The 18,104-nt window shown below is 50.8% G+C and overlaps 4 protein-coding genes across 4 annotated transcripts; 1 reads left to right on the forward strand and 3 right to left on the reverse strand.

The window, feature by feature from the left end:
- Nucleotides 1-1,480: 1,480 nt before the first annotated feature.
- Nucleotides 1,481-2,673, reverse strand: N0V96_011035 (uncharacterized protein; the record flags this gene model as incomplete). Its single annotated transcript, XM_065759139.1, has 3 exons — nt 1,481-1,515; nt 1,870-2,370; nt 2,430-2,673. 3 exons carry the CDS (start codon nt 2,671-2,673, stop codon nt 1,481-1,483), a joined length of 780 nt encoding a protein of 259 aa, XP_065612237.1.
- Nucleotides 2,674-7,323: 4,650 nt separating this feature from the next.
- On the reverse strand, nt 7,324-7,743 carry N0V96_011036 (uncharacterized protein; the record flags this gene model as incomplete). Its single annotated transcript, XM_053198618.2, has 1 exon — nt 7,324-7,743. One exon carries the CDS (start codon nt 7,741-7,743, stop codon nt 7,324-7,326), a length of 420 nt encoding a protein of 139 aa, XP_053043929.2.
- A 7,099-nt stretch (nt 7,744-14,842) lies between these two features.
- N0V96_011037 (uncharacterized protein) lies at nt 14,843-16,511 on the forward strand (the record flags this gene model as incomplete). The annotated part of the gene is made up of 4 exons (XM_065759140.1): nt 14,843-15,252; nt 15,328-16,186; nt 16,241-16,366; nt 16,416-16,511. 4 exons carry the CDS (start codon nt 14,843-14,845, stop codon nt 16,509-16,511), a joined length of 1,491 nt encoding a protein of 496 aa, XP_065612238.1.
- A 504-nt stretch (nt 16,512-17,015) lies between these two features.
- Nucleotides 17,016-17,834, reverse strand: DCG1_1 (dal80p-controlled protein; the record flags this gene model as incomplete). Its single annotated transcript, XM_053198620.2, has 1 exon — nt 17,016-17,834. The coding sequence occupies one exon, from the start codon at nt 17,832-17,834 to the stop codon at nt 17,016-17,018; it is 819 nt and encodes a 272-aa protein (XP_053043931.2).
- Nucleotides 17,835-18,104: the final 270 nt, after the last annotated feature.

The following is an 18,104-nucleotide window of genomic DNA, read 5'->3' on the forward strand; positions in this document are numbered from 1 at the left end:
GTCCAATAGGAGGAAGCGAGTAGTTATGGAGCCAACAGGAAGCTCTAGAGTCTGCGAACATAGGGCATCCAGATTGCGGTCGTGAAAGAGGGAGTGATTCGCGTCTGGTGCATCGGCCGCTGATATGTTGACGAAAGATCCCGAGTAGATCTTGTCCATGTGCGCTGATTCTTGTTTCCAATCAGTGAAGTTATCACCGTTCTGAATAATGCACAGTGAGTCTATCCACAGGTATCGAATCTGAAGGCGGCGACTGGTTTCAATGGCATCGCGGTACAAGGGAGGGAGAGTGTTGAATGGGATCACCTGCTGTAGTTGTGCGTAGTTGCTTGTTGTAAGTTTGAAAGACCCCTTCAGCCCCCAGCAATGGCTGAGTGTTGCATAGGATCCTTGGATAGGGGTGACGTTCGGTAGAACGAGCCGACAACTTGAGCTCTCCTGGTCTAGAGGTCCGGTGTCCAGGAGGCGACTGGGGTACCACTGCGTAATGGTAGATGCGTATGGTTTGGCACCGCAATGTGGGTGCTCGGCTATACATTCTGTAATCCATTCCTTTGCGACACGGAAGGTTTCTTCGGATCTCGTACTACGGGCGTACGACTTCACTTGGTATTGTGGCGCGTAGGCTTTGTTTAAGATCAACATCCGTGGACATATGTTTGAAATCTTGAAGTGTTGTTTCGCGACAGGTAAACATACACTCTTGTGGAAGAAGCAAAATAGTTAGGCGGAAGAATCCTTTCCTTGGATTTCTCTCTAGATCCATAACTTTGCCTTGGTCGAAAGTGAGTTGCAATAAGACGGCGCGGGGATAAGCAAATGCTGCTCCGTCGTCCCAAAACACCGACGTGAGAGGTGACTCGGTCGCTGGAGCCTCGCGTTTCGTCGGCTCATTGACTGAATGCCGGACCTGACATCGCTCTTCCATATCCAGAGCGGCCCAAAGGCGATTGCAAATGTAACATCCGGCGTCCGCAGCGGCCGTCAGACTTTTGCCATCGCGGTGATGTGTTGTGAGGGGATCTTCCCCATCTCGCTCGTTACTGATCAACGCGTAATCTTCCTTGAGCTCGAGAACGTGGTGACAACAAGAGCAGATCATCTTGATGTCCTGAGTTATGCACCTTTGCAGAGTTGTTTCTGACATCAACATCCCTGACACACAGCTATGGGGAGAATTGTCAAATGGCTGCGGTGGTTCAGCTCTGTTGCTTTAGCGCATCGGTCACATGCGGACTGTTTCCCTGTTAAAGATTATTTTCACTCCTAGGCTGCCACGTTGCGTATCCCTCCAGTCGTCTTTAGGTGGCTTTAGGCGCTAGATGGGGACGCAAAAGACGTTAGGCGAATCATGTCGTTAGGATAATTCGAAGCCACATCAGCAGCAATACTCAGGCATCTCGTAAGTTTATTTTCTTCCATTTCCTTCGAGAAATGGCCCCCTGTGGCTGCATGATTAGCGGTGGTTCCTGCAGGAACCCTACAAGAGCAGCTGATAGTGAAGCGCTGTGAACACTAAGAGCCGGAATGCTTTCAGTTCGAACAGGTGTCCCCAAAGTAGTGGTCAAAATATGTACACTAATACTTATAATACAGTAAATCTGTCGTTGTTGACATAACTTGTTGAATAGGAATATCGACCGCCAAGCCACGCGTTGGAAGCGTGTCGTTGAGAGACGCTGGCCGGGTATCGACTTCCCCTGAGGGCAGATTCCTCCGACCCGAAAAGTCCAACGTCCGGCTTGCGGGATCAGCCTGTTGCCAGAGCCACCAAAGTCTATCGATTTGCACATGGTGAAGGAAGAATAAGGGATCTGTGATGTCTGTAAGTCTTCAGGTGCCCGAATAACGTAGGTGGTGAGAGCTTACCGTTTGGAGATGTCGAAGGGAACAAGTCTCCTCCTACAGCTGAGTGAATCGCACCGTGGGGCCCGTTTTCCAGAGCGGTCGCGAACGTAGAAAAGCTACCAGAGGTTTCAATGATCCCTGATATCTTTTCGGGGGAGTACAAGCCGCCTTCGTAAAGGCCGGCATTGACCCCAATGCCATCGTTGAAACCACGGTTCAGACAATGAGAGAGCGCTGTCGTGGTGTAGTAAGACACGGTAAAGTTGACGAAAGCCCCGTCGATTACGCACATGGTCAACGGGTTTGGTCGCGTCGGTGGGACCCATCCGCCGTTCAGGCCGTTTCCTCCGAATCCGGTGTTGGTGTCGTTGGAGAAGACGGGACTCTTGGACATGTCCTCTGAGTCGAGGGTCCAGTCCCAGTAGGTCATTGGGCCTTTGTACTTGCACTCATCTCTCAAGGCTGTCGCGTAGATGTGTACGAAGTACCGATGCCAAGGAAGGAATTGAGCTACAAAGTGAACTGCGATCTTTCGTTAGCATGATGCCACAGGTTGACGCGCCTGGATAAGAAAGACGCACTTTCGTTGTTGAGCTGCGCATGGACATAGGGAAAGTCGTTGTAACGCGACGTCTCGAGACCGATCTTTGACGGTAAGCCATCTAAGCACTTTACTGCGCTGATGTAGTCTGCTTTTGCGGCGCTTGACAGGGATCGCCACTCAACTCTCAGCGGCGCATCTTGAACTGGCAGAGCGATGGTCCCGCTGACCAGCGTTGCTAATAACGCAAGGCATCCGGCGCTATTGGTGAACCCCTTCATCATGGCGAGTTGCTAGAGTATTGAATCGGTGCACAAAGCAAAGAATTCAAGTTGACAATTGGGTTGCGGTACTCAACCTACAAGTATCCAAAATAACATGTTCATCTTCTCGTATTACTCGGTTTAACCCCCCTTAGCGCACGCTGCAATTTCGGTACCGCCTTCGTATAAGGGGGGCACCGAGCTTAAAATTACGGATTCGCGGATGATCCCTCCTCTACTTGTCGTTCGACGTCGGATTTGCTCCTAGGGTAAGTACCTCAAGACACCACAACAACTACAGGGCATTTCTAGTGCAATTTCTGCAGAGACCCAGTTCCACATGAGAACTTGACCCCGAAATTCCCGAGAGCATCGCTCTTAGGCGAAAGCTTCCTCCAGCAACGCCGTGCGCTCCACTCCGGGTCGGGGAGTCGGGGAGTTATCAGTTGAGTTCGCCGGATCCGATGAGGTAGGAATAACACCACACAATCAATACATTCTTGTGCGCGTCTCAAACTTACTACAGCTATCAGCACAGCAACAATAGATTCAAGTTGGATCATGATGTAAGGTATGCCCCATGGAGCAACGCACTCGATTAGCTGACTTAAGTATGAAAGGATATGAAGCATGCTAAATCTCGAAAAACCGACCCTTGCAATCTAAAAGCTTCAAAAAGGATATAAAAAAAGCATCAAGCGGTCACAATCGCCGAGCTCCGTCGCATTACCAGTACATCCGTATCATCATCCGCCGAGGTTCTAGCAGCGCTACGGGAATGAGAGTCTCGTTGTCCGCATTCCATTTCGCCCTCCAAAGCTTTTCCAACATGAATCTTTTTTGCCTTGCTTTCACCTGATCCTACCGAATTAGTCACACTCTGTGCTAGAGTGGACTGAGAGAAAGATTTAGTTACTCCATCGGCACTGCCCATGGACGAACATGCCCGGCTCCGTGGCCGCGATGGACCCAGAGTTTTCTCGTCGGCTTCGATTCTCGAAGGGCCGGGAGCATCATCTCTTACATTCACGTTATTTGAGGAATGTTCTTTCGGCTTGAGGATGAGGGACGGGCCCTCCAAAGTGGGATATCTCTCCTTGATGTCGTCAAAAATGTCCCAGTGATGTGTGAAATATGTCACCCTGGGAGTTTGCCAGTGACCTTCGTAGACATTTCGACCCCATATTTGCCCGATGAGTTCCCCCGTCTCATCGTGCACCACGGCCGCACCCGAGTCACCGCACACACCAGGGCCCTCAGAATTCCACTCTTCGGCCGGCATGAGATCTTCGAGGTTCATCAAACACCATTCCCTGGTGGGCATATGTGGGTATTGGCGGACTTTGGCCGGTGTTTCGCATACCACAGCATATCGGAATCCACTAGTTCGGCCAGTTGTCTGGATGATTTGCAGTTGAGGGCGTCGCACAAAGGCTCCTGGTATCGGGTCCGAACGATCATGAACCTCGATACCCGATGGTGCATAGCGAAGACAGTTCTGGACTTCATCTTTGTTGGCTTTGCAGAAGGCCCAATCCGTAACTACTTGCATACTTGGCTCGCATTCTCCTCGAACGCTCGGCGCAAAATGTCTTAGAGATCTCGATGGACGAGTTGTTCTGTACATCCGTCCTGAGTAAGCCTGGAGCTCACCGATCTGTAATGGTCCCTCGTCCTCGTTGTAATCAATGTAGGCTGGGTGGAACAAACCGTGGAGCGGCACCGGGTATGGATTATCCAGAACTTCCCAATTCTCAATACCATGGAATAGATGCCAGTTGACAATCCAGCCATCACAGCCGCCGAGGCTGATGGCTGGTCCTAGGGTTGCGGCACAGTCGCTCCCTTCAAAGCTGACAGAATCCCCAAGCAATCTCTCACTGTGCTTGCGACAGTTTTGAGGCCTCTTCAGCTTGTTGTCTGCGTCCTGACTCGAAACCAGTGCGCCTGCAGCACGCTCGACAACCCCGATGCAAAACTCGATCGTGATTGTGTCCTGGAGCTCTTTGGAATCCGCAAAATACAATAAGATCCTGCCCCGGATCTTGTTACTGGTGTTTCCTGGAAGCTCCTTAGGTGTCATAACCTCAATAACTCTGGTGCCGCTTTTCTTGCCAGGGTAATTCCTGAGCGTGTAGCCGCAATCATACCCCACAATATCTTTGAGATCTTGATCGAAATTTCGCGACACTTTCGAATCCCAAATGCCTACGAAGGCTTCTGATGTAGACTTCAGTGCCTTGAGATGCTCACGTACTGCCTTGAGGTCGACAGGCTGTTGCGCCATAACTCCGGCACGCCTCGATGCCTCTTGTTTCGGGGCAATGGATCTTGTGATCACCCCTTGAGCTTGAGGAGGCACGATCTCTTGGCGGCTTTCTTCCGTAATGTGCCTGGGAAAGGTGGGCGATAGACCTGGAACAGAATTCCGCTTTTCCGGCTGATGCGAAAGTGGTGATGGTCTTGATATTCCAGTGTCCGAATGTCGACGGTGGAACAGAACCCTTATTTTTGAAGTAGCAGAACTCAAAGAGGTTCCGCTGCTGCTCAAGATTGAACTCAAGGTAGACGACCGAGTCGGGTTTGGCGACGGGTGGCTGGAAGGCGGAGTTCCCGAAGCTAGATGACAGTATCCAGCTGAGTCGGCATGGAACGCGTGTTCTAGATGACTTGGCCTTCGCCACGAGAGCGGCTGTGCGAAAGTCTGCGATGCAGTCCAAGCCAAGTACGCTTCTGGTATTTGCCCTTCCGAGTCCCCATTTAAGAATTGATCTTGGGCCTGATGTTGATTTTTGGGCTCGAACCTTTTCTCCCTAAGGTGTCAAATGTTAGCCCGAATGTGGACCCGAACATGCTCTTTGTCAAGTGAGCATGAGACCCGAGTGCATGAAAAGACTAGACAACACAAACTTATTTCTTTTGTTTTTCCTTGATTTGCTGCGCTTTTGATTCTTTTCATGACGCTTAGCCTTCCGCCTGACACGTTTGGACCGAACAATTTCTTTGATCGATGTAAAGGAGGTGAAGTTTTTGAGATGCATCTCGGCCTGAGTATTGGCGTCACACTGCAGCTGCTTATGTCCAAGTTGCTATCCGCACTTCTCGAGTCGTACATGTACAGAGCGGAGCATCGGCAATCATGATACTTATGCACTCGAGCTGCAGTCTCTTCAAGGCCATATAATTACGTCGCTCCATCTCAATGCGAATCTGCCTGGTGCTTTTTGTCCTGAAAATGGCGGAAAGCCCCTGGCTGCCTCATGGCGTTGAGGCTGTGTCTTAGGGGAATTTGATCTGGAAAAAGCCCATCTGCGGCCTGAAGTGGTATGGCGTAAGCTGTTGTAAGACAAGAGGAGGTTGACTAGGCCCAAAACCTTTAGCTGCAGAAGGTTGCTTGTCCCAGGCACGTTCGACAGGCAGATTGAGGCAACCTGTCAGCTTTTCGGTGACCACACGGAAGTATGATTGGCTACGCATGGAACCGAGATCTCCCCCATTGTTCTTGATTTGAACATGCTTCTTCTTGCTCCTTTCTTTCTTTCTGTGTCTCGTAGAGTATTGCTGAGTCAAAGAGCCTCATTCTCACCATGACCAATGCACTGTTTCGCATCTGGAGCCGGTCCACGACATCAACATCTTCACGTATTGTTTCTGTCGAAGAGGTTGAATCCATATGGTGTTTTCAAAGTAGAATGTCTATTGGCGCTGTTTTGACACATACAAATCTGAGTTGGCCATGGATATGAGGTATCGGCTCCTTGGGCGACACTCCCGTGCAAGATCCGGGTCGTACGTAACCTTTGCAATGCCCGCGCTCAATGAACAGTGATTCACTGGTCTAAATTTTGACGATTAAGCAGATGCCTTCAAAAAGCGGGCAAACATTGGATCAGTCGAAACATTTGTATTTTGTCAAGGCTCCAGGTGTTGTTTCGGCGAGCAACAAAACAACCACCATCACAAACACACGTTCAGAACCAACGTCTCAAAATCGACGACTAGCAAGCATATAGCATCCATATTCAATCGCGTTCCCGGAGAATCCGGAGTCAAATTAACCAAAATGGATATCCGAGGTGTCCTTCTCTCGATCCTGGTCGTCACTGTGATTGCGCAGCACGCCAATTTCGGATACGAGCGGCTTGGAGAGCGTCGCGATCATCTCCCCCCTATCCCTGGAATGGGTTTCGTAGGTTGCCCACATGTACCATTAGGAAACAGCTACTAATTATTCAAGGCAGATTCAAACATTTCTGTACGACACGGTGAACATCATTCACGAGATCGGCCACTGGCTGGCGGCGAACACCACCGCCTTGGAGTGAATGGGGCCTGAATAGGCTGGAGATGGCGAAGGTCGAAGGGGTGATGGATAGGAAGTGAGAAGCAGATTCTCACTTAAATAAGAGTACACACTCGTTTCAACAAAATAAAGCAGTGTGAAATGATATCGTAGCTCAAGAGCTGAGTGCTGCCCCCGGGCCCCCTTGCCAGCGTGGATATCTTGCTGCGATTGAGCATGTGGGCACTTGACTGAGGTAAAAAGTAGACATTTATTTATTGCTCCAGCCACAGCTTGTACTGTATAAACCGTGTATCCAAAAACTCCAATTACACCGTTACCAGCACGAGAACAAGACTATCTCAGTGTCAAGACTGATCCTGACTGGTTCAAGCCTCAACCTCCTCCTCACCCTCAGCCTCCTCAGCATTCTCGGCATTCTCGACCGCGCGAGGACCGTTCTTTCCGTTCTTTGAGTTCTTCGAGTTCTTGGAAGCCTGGGAGTTCTTGGAATCCTTGGAGGCTTGCGAGTGATACGAGGCAAGTGATTGCTTGCAGTTTTGTCCACAGTTGCCAGCATCCTGCTTCCTATGGTTTTCGTTATGCTTCTGGACATCAGCCGGGGTGTTAGGGCCCCTAGCCTCTCTAGTTTCGATGTTAGTCTCAATGTCGAGAGCCTCCACTGGGGCAGCGTCCTGGAGGCCCTCTCCGGCGAGAGCAGTCAAGTCATGAGGCTGGGCGACAGGCAAGGCAGTGACGACGCCGGTAGCGGTCAAGGTGACAAGGAAGAGAGTGCTGAAGAAGCGCATTTTAGCGGTTTGTTGGTATAGATTTGAAATGGTGCGTTGATCGTAGGAGAAGAGGTGAGAAAGTGCTGAGGCAGGCTGGAGAAGCTGGAGTCTGATACTAGAGATGACAGTCAAGTGAGCTGATGAAGAAAGAAGAGAAGCTATTGTTGAAGGGAATGGCTTCATCCTTATATAAGTGGAAGTCAGCCATGGTTGATCCCGCAGTCGTACTTGCCTCTAAAGAAGGGTTCGATGAATGGTCCACGATATGCCGACTCATGAGAGTTCCCATGCTACATCCTCAGTCAGACGATATCCCCACTCCACGATCAACAGCCTCATACAGAGCAACCGGATGACCATCATTAGATGACGCGGTTATTGACTTAAGCTTTGGGGCTGTTATTCTACCCCCTTTGTGCAGCGCCTAGTTATTAAGGTTAAAATTGTGTTGTGGTAAGGTCCAGAGCCAAGATCCATAGAACAAAACGGTTTTAATGAAACGAAGAACTCTAAACATTACCATGGACTATCTACTCGTAAAGACAACATACACTCGGCGTAAATCAGTAAGCTGAGGAGCACTCTCGGAACGCCGAGCCGATGACTCGCGCCATTTTCCCGCCTATGCGAGTGATCGCTCGGTTGATCTGCAAACCTCCTCAGTTGGTGAGTGTCCGGACGAGGGGCTACCCTGCATGGGCGCTTTGTCGTGGTGCCAAACAACCTTTCGGCACAACCTTATTTCGCGCCTCAAGTCAGCTTTGTGGCAGAATCCATCTGACTCTTCTACTCAAGTTGCACTCAGTTCTACGATCTACGGTCTCGGTCTCGCCTCATTAATCAAATTATTCTGTCATTGCGAGGTCTAGCCGAAAGGAGGAACTAGTTCAAAGCGCTGCGATCGGTCCAAAGTCCATTGGCATCACTCTCTCCGGCTGGAATAGGGCCCCCATGCCCACCATCCAGGTCGAGCACTTGCGAAACTTGCTCATATCAGAGCATCTTGTTGACGGTACGCCAGTGTCATCTCTTCCCAGTTCTGGCACTTGAGATGCCAAGTTGAGAGCCGGGAGTCCATGATCTGTGAACTCCCTGCCGATCTGCGCCGACACGCCGACAGCGTCTGTGCCAACATGAGTCCGAATTCCCCTCCTTTCCTCGAACCCCATCCCAAGCTATAATACGAATCCGATATCACGGAGCCGACTCTACTATGTGAGTTCCGTAAAGTCGTGAAGGTAGTTGAACAAGCATCAGGTCTACATCAACGGCTGCAAGGTACGAACTCTACTAGACGAAAGTTTCTGCCCTCAACCAGTTCTACGGGATCATCACACCGCAAAAGAGGCACTAAGGTACATGCAAGCCGTCGCACCATCCGTATGGTCTGCCTAACTTTAAGTCAGAGTTCAAGGAATTGGACAAGCTTGAATTCTTCCTGCTGTTCAGATGGCCGCACCATTGAACTTTATAAGCTGCGCCCCAAATGATCCGAGGGACACAAGGCTCAAGATGGCCTAACACAAAAGAGGCCGTACTGATATCTCAGCTATTGGCTGAAGAGCCCAAAATCCTCGGGTTCTATACGAGTATGGGAACCTAACAAGTATCGTTGCGAGGAAACATGGGAGGCCAAGAAGCCTAAGGGCCCATGAGCCATTTCTAGAAACAAGTTCAACCTATTCCTCACAAACAAAACAACGAGCGCACGGCACGCATTACGCCAAGTCCACGACGGGCGCGCAAGCAATCCCATCATTACGCGTCGCGCGGTGCCGTATAGCGAGCGAGACGGAGCGGATTTGCGAGCCAGAACGACAGCCTTGGCGGGTAAACAGGTCGTAGATACCGAGGGACGGGTAGTGTGATCGCTGGATGGACAACTAGAGGCTGGGAATGCCTTGTCACGTTCGGCATCGAGCGAGCAACTGTTTCTCGAGGAGCACAGATGACATGAGAAACTTTAAACCCAAGGTCTTTGAGGTGCCGAGACGAGTGGGAGACGCGGTGGGCTGCAGGCGCACGGAGACTTTTGTCGGCCGATTTGGTAGGGCGTCCACGTGGCCGAGTTTTACCGGACAGTGTAGCGGTGCCGAGCTTTGATGCCTCGGGGTTTATTAGTGGACGAGGCCGATTAGAGATGTTGAAAAGACACTCCGTGGTCGATGGTGTTTCACGGAGGTCATGATTCAACTTTGAAAACTTGACCGGAGGTTTCTTTTTCTGAGTCGAAGGAGTCCCATGGTCAAATGCGGGTCCGGATTCCCTTCATTCAAGTCAGTAATAATGAGGCCGTCGCGGAGTTGCGATAACAAACAACCGAAATCATTGACGCAGACGCTTCAGTGCCCAAGAGACACTTCTTTGTAGACGCGGTCTTAGGCTAGTTGCGAAGCTACAGAGTTTCAGGCACACTAGGCTTTTTTCAGAAATATTCTATTACTCCCCGCGGTTTCCATACTCGATCGAGGAGTCATACACTGTAAAGGAGCTTCCAAACTGACCAGTGACAATTGCAGTCTGAGTCAGGGATGGCCGTGCCTGCGTACTTACTCCATCAATGTTGTTTTGCCACCCAGCTTGTTGTGATCGGCAGAACAGGAGTCAGAGTGATACAATAATCAACACAGGTCGATTCATAGCTTTCAAAAGACCTTCTCCAATACCACTTCCAATATCATGTTTATCATTTTCAGCACAATATGGGCAACGATGGCTTTCCACAAGCCGACATAGTCTGCAACTCATTTTGATCCAAGTTGAGGCAGTTATCGCATTCTGCGAAGTTTGTGTATCGCAGTAAACAAGTACTCTCTACCATGATCACGCGCTCAGATCTCCAAACCCGAGGACTTCAAGGAGTGAGGTATTTTTCCTCTCCCAGAATAGGTAGGTAGCTGAGCACAAATGTACCTCAAGCATGCCGGAATGGTGTCTAGATGAGGCCCGTCATTGTACTTAGACGACACAGGAAATACTTGGCGTATGTCTAGTTTCATGAAAGAAGGAACGGCAGTCAGGCCCAGAACGACAGCACACTGCTCGAAAACTGTGACATCGCAGCCTTCCAGGTTCCTTATTTCCACAATTCCACTTGACATGACACCGACCAAGTGAACTTTGGCGATCCCGCAAGTGACGGTAAAGTAGACGCATCAGAGTTCTTCTGATTAACAACTGTTTCGAGACTTGCGAGCAAATTCAAGACCAACTTTCAAGCTAGGTAGTCTTCTTTTCCATGTACAATCTGAAACCTAACTTTGTTTTTCGGGAGGTTTATATGGAAGCTCAAGATTGTGCTATTGATCAGGCTGACATTCGTCATCCGAAAAGAAGAGGGATCGACGTTGCGCACAGAAGCTTCCCGGTGGGGTAAGCTTCTTTGACCCGAGCCGAAAAGACTGGCGGTATCCAAATCCACTAGTCAAAAACTTGTGTTTAATTGCATGCCATTTCAAATCAGGATGGAGATCATAATCCTGTGTAAACCATTTGCATACGTAGTTTGCTACTCCCAGTACCCTATAAATCGTTCGGAAGGCTAAACTCAACGTAGTAATGATGTAGCAAACTGAGTAAGTCGAGTGAATTTGTTGGTTTAAACGAGCATCAGTAACCCGATGACCCCGTGAGCGTCATATGATCAAACGAAGCTGTTTAACATTACCTTGCTCTTCAAAAGAATCCAGAAAGCTGCCAGCGGGATACTTTGGGCTTTTGTTTTTCATTAGCCGATGAAGAGGGGAAGTTGTCCGTTCGAGCCGAGCTGCTGCCCACCGGCCCGGCGCTTAGGGGTCGCTGGCGGCAGTCAACGAGGGGATGCGTCTCAAGAAAGGATTTGACCATGTAACGTTAAATCATGAGACAGGCAAAGCAGATGTCTGGAACTCGCTGAACCAATAGGACATACTTTATGGTACGGTTACAATAGGGGCTTTCTTGGTGGCCGAGTCCGCGACGAATGGTATCTGACACAACACCGAAGCACCGCAGAAGGCTAAGTATTCCTTTACGCGTATTTGTCTGCTCCTGTGTTATTGGAAGCTCGGTCGGATTGTCAGTAATTCCGAAGTTTGGTTGAAATGGCTTGACAAGTGAGGGTGGACGCACATTCGGACGTTGGTCCTATTGCTGCCTGGCAGTGAGCGAGTTCGCTTTCTGGTAATCCGACGTCAAAAGGTTCAAGGATATGGAGACATACGGCGCGCTGGATATTTGTTTCATTTGGTTAAGGCAGTGATTGACTTCCTTGGTATTTGATGTCTCTACCACGCAAGGTTTGCGTGCTGGATCTCATTCGGCATCAATTCTCTTCCATGTAACGACTTCAGAAGCTCAGAGCCACATCTGGGTATAATTTCAAACATTTTGTAACCCAGAAAACCTGTTTTACTTGTCATATAGCTACAGCTTCAAATGGCGAGGCTGTGTGGCTAGACGCAACAGATTGCACGATGATACGAGGCTCGCTTAAGAAGTTATCGACGAATGCATTGGAAGAAAGAAACTCAGAAGCTGCATTTCCATTCGCTCCTACTTCGGAGACGGGCCCTTTTCCGAAGGATTCCCGTCTTCGTGAATTCTCCCTGAGACCAGATGTCAGATTGGGTACACGTTGTATGAAAACGCCAACAGAGTCTGGCTTTCGTGGCCCTCAGCGTTGGCCGATTCCCGAGAAGAGAGAAGCTGCAAAACCCTCGCTTCTCTTTGACCATACCCAAAGTCTGGTCAATGTTTCTGCATCGTCACTATGAATCAAGTCTGGTCCAGACCTACCTCGACACTCACTAGTACTGGCCGGCAACTTAGTGTAGTCACACGCAGTCTGGGAAGAGCTGACAATTTGGCCTACTGCCTGCCTAGTGCCTTTGACTACATCGAGGTTATGTTAGAGTAATACTTGTCTTCAACCCCCGGCGCCTCTGAGAGGGGAAGCAACACAAGACGGGCAACGTTGCATGACTAGAATAAGTATGATGGGTATCAACAGCAATCGCAAAAAGAAGGTGTTTTCTTTTCTTGGCGGAACTAAGAAAATGAGGCGGATTTGAACCAAGTTGTGTCTCGTCGCATTGTGCATACCAATTTGGAAATCGCTATTCCTTACTGCACACTCAACTTATCCGAGGTCAACGCGAGCCAAGTACGGAGTAGAGTCCAGAACCGACACCCATGTTGTGTCCCCCCTGCTGGTCTTTGATCAACATCCTGCACGAAGTGGGTTGAGGATTCAGCTTGCAGTGCATATAATGATAAGGCTAGGAATCGCGCCTGACCGCTTCTTATCGTTGGCTGAGGTTTGCGTAAGATTGCCCCGAAAACAAAGCAAGAGGGGAATCAGAGAGATATTCAGCTTCTTACTTTCTCGTTATCCGGTTGGGTGAAGAACAATCGGTGCCAAGAAAAAGGGCGAGGGGCATGCTACGTAACCATTTCGTGCATGAAAGAAAATGAGCTGAGTCTCCGTAGCCATGTGGCATCCAAAATCAACCATTCCGCAGCCCAATGACTTGCGTGCGATGTCTTGGGGGAAAGTAACCAAGGGCTTTGGTTGTGAGGTGTCACTGAAGCCAACACATGAGCCGATCGGGCGATGGAAACTCATCGGGGGCCAGAATTCAAGATTCAGGCTGGACCTGCCGTCTCACTCCACCCCACAAACATTTCCATCGTCTGTGCCTGTCTTACCTGTGCCTATGTCTGTGCTAAGAAGTGATCGGCACCCCCCCAAGCGTTGGTCTCAAGATGAAACTTGGCATTGGTTTCTCTCGAAGGCGTCTAGATCATTCCACGCCTAACTGAGAGGCGGTCTTGAGCGAGCATATTTTCTCAGCCCGGATGTTGACGACGGATGGGAATTGGATATTTCAGAATTGCCACAGGTCTCATGACGTTGGCGTGTCTCGTCGGCGCAGACAGTACGACACCAAAGAGTCAAAATCTCATGTTGGGTTGAGATTCTCGGTACCAAGGAAGAAGCAAGATGCGAGGCAAGCTGAATCGCCCCCCACGCCTGTATCTGTCCACTTGCAGAATTAGGGGGGAATCCGGGCTTATTTCCAGGCCTGATCCGGGGGATGAGAGATGCGGTGTAGAACCAACAGCGCAACGTGTTGGAAAGATGGAATATTGGATTGGAATTAAAGAACAAAGAAAGGACACTGTCATTCGATCAGTGGCTGCGGCACAGCCACCTCTGGCTGCTCTGCGCCGTCGGACAGTACGTACCGAAGTGCCATTCGTGAGAGCCTGAGGTAAAGCGCGAGGTACAACGGTACGCGGGTGCCTCAATCCCGTGATCTTGGCCAATTTGGGAAGGCAGAAGCACCGGGGGGCAGGCACGGGTGGGTGTTACCTTATCGCGCGAAGGAGGAAACAACACACCGCGGGCCTTCCCTCTCAGCGTTCTTTCCTTCTTTCCCGTCCCTGCGTGTGCCACAAAGAAAGAGTACGTATCGGCTTAGTCAGGCTGATTGTTTGCTCGTTGGAGCGCGGCTCCAAGTCCACGTCCACCCGACGTCCCCTCCCCCCTCCACCTCCACTACTCTTCCGGCCGTGTCAATTTCAACCTCGATCTGCCCGTGTGTTCTTCTCATCTCATTTCATGTTTGATGTTTCCGATCCCTCCTTGGACGCAAAGAAGGAGAACGCAGAAAAAAATCCCGCCAAATCGTGTTTCCTCCAGCATATTTCAGCCCGGTCAGAAAAACCGCCCACATTTCGAGGTTGCACAGAGACGGCATCCTCCCGCCGATTGTGCCCCTCCGGACCGCATTCATCGACGTATCGGAAATCGGGCCTGCATTTCTTCAGCAAATCCATCCAGTTCATCGGCAATTAGCACACGTGTAGCCAGACGGTGGATCTGCACATCCGTCAACCGTACCAGGGAGGAGAGAGAAGGATTCCTTGGGGTGCGCGGCCCCTCACCGTGGCTCAGACAGTAGGAAAAACTTAACCCGGTTTTCCCTAACCTGTTTTCCCTCGTGTGAGAAAGATATCCGTACGGATATTGCATCCACCGCCAAACGTCCCGATTCTCCGTTGTCCCTCGCCATCGCGCCGCCGGATGGGACTCCCGTGACCCGATTCGACGCGTCCAGCGCTCGCTCGAATCATGGGCCAGAAACAGGAAGACGACGATCTGCCAAACGGTGATAGCAGACGGCACAGCGAGCCCAGCATCAAGCGTCGCCGCATCACAAAGGCCTGCGATTTCTGCCATCGTCGAGGGCGGAAATGCAAGCCCGTACCCGACGGAGGCGGGGTAGCCTCCGTCGCCAGTCCTGGCGGCACACCAAGTTGTCTGACCTGCATCGAACACGGCGCGACCTGCACATGGAACCGTGTTGCAGCCAAGCGAGGTGTTAAATCAAAGACGTCGCCTTCTTCTTCAGTGAACAATAATAAATCTCAATCCTTCGACGATGCCGATGGTGATAGGTGGTTCTACGACGAGAGCCGCCACGGGAGCCGGGCCCTCATCTATCGGCTCATCGTCATCTTTTTTGACACTGTATACCCAGTGTACGTTCATCCCACCCTCATCCTGTTTGGCCTGCATCTTCTGTGCTACATCGGATAAGCTAATCTTGTCTGAAGATTTCCATTTTTCGACGAGGTGTCCTTACACAAAGAATGGGAGGCCACCAGTCTGTCGTCCAGCAGGGCTTCATTCGCCCGGCTGATGGCCATTTGCGCGTTGAGTTCGTGTCACGTCAGAGATGGCGCCTTGTTCAATCCGGATACGCCCACTCCTCTTCTCCCTGAGCATCATGAAGCCTACATGCAGGATGCAGAAAGGGCGATTCCGGAAAGAAATCGCGACATCAGCAGTTCCGAGGCCTTTGAGTATCTACAGGTTCTCGGCACTTTATCCTTGGCCGCCACACAGCTCAAGGATGACCCTCTCTTCCACGAGTGTATGGGCCGTTATCACACACTAGTAGCTCAGCATACCTTCCATTTCGAAGCGCGCTGGCCCTCGCATCTTACATATCCCGAGAAGCACGTGAGGCGGCAGTTTTTCTGGTCAATGTACCGCTTAGAGGTTCACGCAGCGCTGATCGACGGCCATGTGGTTCGGTGCCCCGAACTACAGTGCGCTGTTGCATATCCGCAGCAAGTCGACGGCCTCGCTGGGATCGTAGATGCCTCCGGGCAGACCGAGAAGACCCGATTCAGCCACGGCAGCTGGCTTACCGGCTGGAACTACATAACCGACCTGTACCGCGTTCTGGAACATGTCATTGTTCGAATGCGCAAAGATCGACTAAAGACGCTCGACAGAGGCCCGATCCAACACGAACCACTTATGCCAAACATTGACGAAATGTTGCTTCTGGTTCTGGGAAAGAAGAGCAATCTTCCGCCATATGCCACCAGCGCTTATCCGGCGTCCAAAGACGTGGAGGCAAACCTATGTGGATTTCAAGTGGCCAATATTGCTTGTACCTTTCAGGTGGGTTCGGTTCTTTGCATGCCAAATGCTCCCATGGCTAACTTCGAGTCAAAGCTACTCCGGATGGCGGCATTTGCGTGCCACAATAAGTTCGAAGATGCTTGCGGCGCAGCGCTTGAATTAATACGAGAGATTACCCTGGTGCCGGTAGAGTACTTACGGGCAATCGGATATCCCATGGTATGTTCCTCAATTACTTGACCGATGCTGTGCTGATATTGCTACACAGTTGCAAGAGTTGGCAGGAGTCGCCCACCTGCTTAGCAGCTTTATTGCCCGCCAGTTGGTTGACTGGCAGTACTACAAACTTCGCGAAGTCATGTAAGCTGTGGCTTGTACGCCCCCTATCGTCAACCATGCTGACTGATCAGGACTTCCATGGCCACTTTTCTCCAGAGCCTCGCACCGTCCCTTCCCTCAGCCAGTCAGGCAGGCGCACGAATCTTTCAGTATATCCACAAATTAGAAGAGATACTTCTTCGACAGAGCCAGGCAATACCGACAGTGACAGCAGTACCGGCAGTATCGGTAGCGCCGATCATGCATCATCAGCCTGATATAACGAACGACCCGCGGGTCATGGACTTGATGCCTCAGCCGCCGCCGCAGCAGCAGCACCCAGGGTTTCTTGAGCAATATGCGTTGCCAAATACTTCCTTTTACAATTTTCAAGCAGATTTTATCGGGAACATGTGGAATAATGCCTTCAACGACGGGGCGGAGATCGATTGGGCCGGCGCAATTGAGAGCTGGGGAACAACCTGATTTTGTGTTGACTCTTGCCAGATCTATCACCATACGAATTTATCAACATCATTTATAGTGGCTACTAGCCCTTGATCTTACACACAGTGCCCTTACTACTTGATACTACCTGCTGTCTGTCCCTTGTCAATTCTGTGCTGCTCACCTCAATGTTGGTCTTGGTATCGTCAAGGAGAGAAAGCGCTGGTTTGGTAAAAGCCGCCTCCTCAAACCGTCGCGACAAAATCGTCATCCCTGAACGAACACCATCAATCGTCTTGACCGAAGGCGGGAGAGCCGAAAGTATATCCTCTTCCAGTGCCGCCATTCCCGCACAGCCGAGGATGATGCTCTCGGCGCCAGCGTCAATCAAGGGCTTCGAAAATGTAGCAATGCGGTCAATGACGATACCCCGATCCAAGCTCTCCAGCTCAAGTGGACTCAAGCCGGTCGCCACGACGCCCGTTGAATATCCCCCGAAACCGAGGTCATCGACAGAGTCTGTCAACGGCTTTTCCCATGAGGTCGCCGCTGTCACAATGCCGAACTTGCCTCCACTTGCTGTGGCTTCCTGCAACGCGGCTTGGAATATTCCCGTGGCGGGAACCGTGTCACCGACGCGCTCCTGAAGGGCGTATACTAGTGGGTGGTCTGAGAAACAGCAGACGAGAACGGCGTGCGGACTGTGTGTGGAGATGTACTCTATGGCACGGGGGAGGACAGCGTTGGTTGAGAATTTGGCCTGTGCATGGTTCTCGATGCACGGGGGGCAGTCATCGAGGTCGCGGCCGTCTATGAAAGTGATTTGGAGGGTTGCCGTGGAGGGATATATACGCGTGAGGTCGTCCGTCATGCCTGTTGTTGATATAGGGATGATGCATAGGAGCCTCACGGGCTCTTCCATTGCCGATGCCATGTTTGTTTGTCCTTTTGTGAGAACAAAGGAAAAACAGGGGGGCGGGGATGCGGACGGCCTCGGGTATTATTCTATCGACGCGCATAAACGGGATGAATTCTGGCTTTTATCAACCTGACCTTTGACATTATCAACATCAATAGACGGCATTTGTTTTTTTCGACATGCCGTTTTCAGCAACTGGAGCGGACGGGCTGTTAGGTTCCCTGGCCGCAGTCGCCGGGTTCCGAGTCGGTTCATCCATGGATTCAGCAGCTC

This window comes from Colletotrichum fioriniae (genome assembly GCF_027942845.1).
Source record: "Colletotrichum fioriniae strain IMI 355084 chromosome Unknown scaffold_16, whole genome shotgun sequence".
Taxonomy (NCBI): domain Eukaryota; kingdom Fungi; phylum Ascomycota; class Sordariomycetes; order Glomerellales; family Glomerellaceae; genus Colletotrichum; species Colletotrichum fioriniae.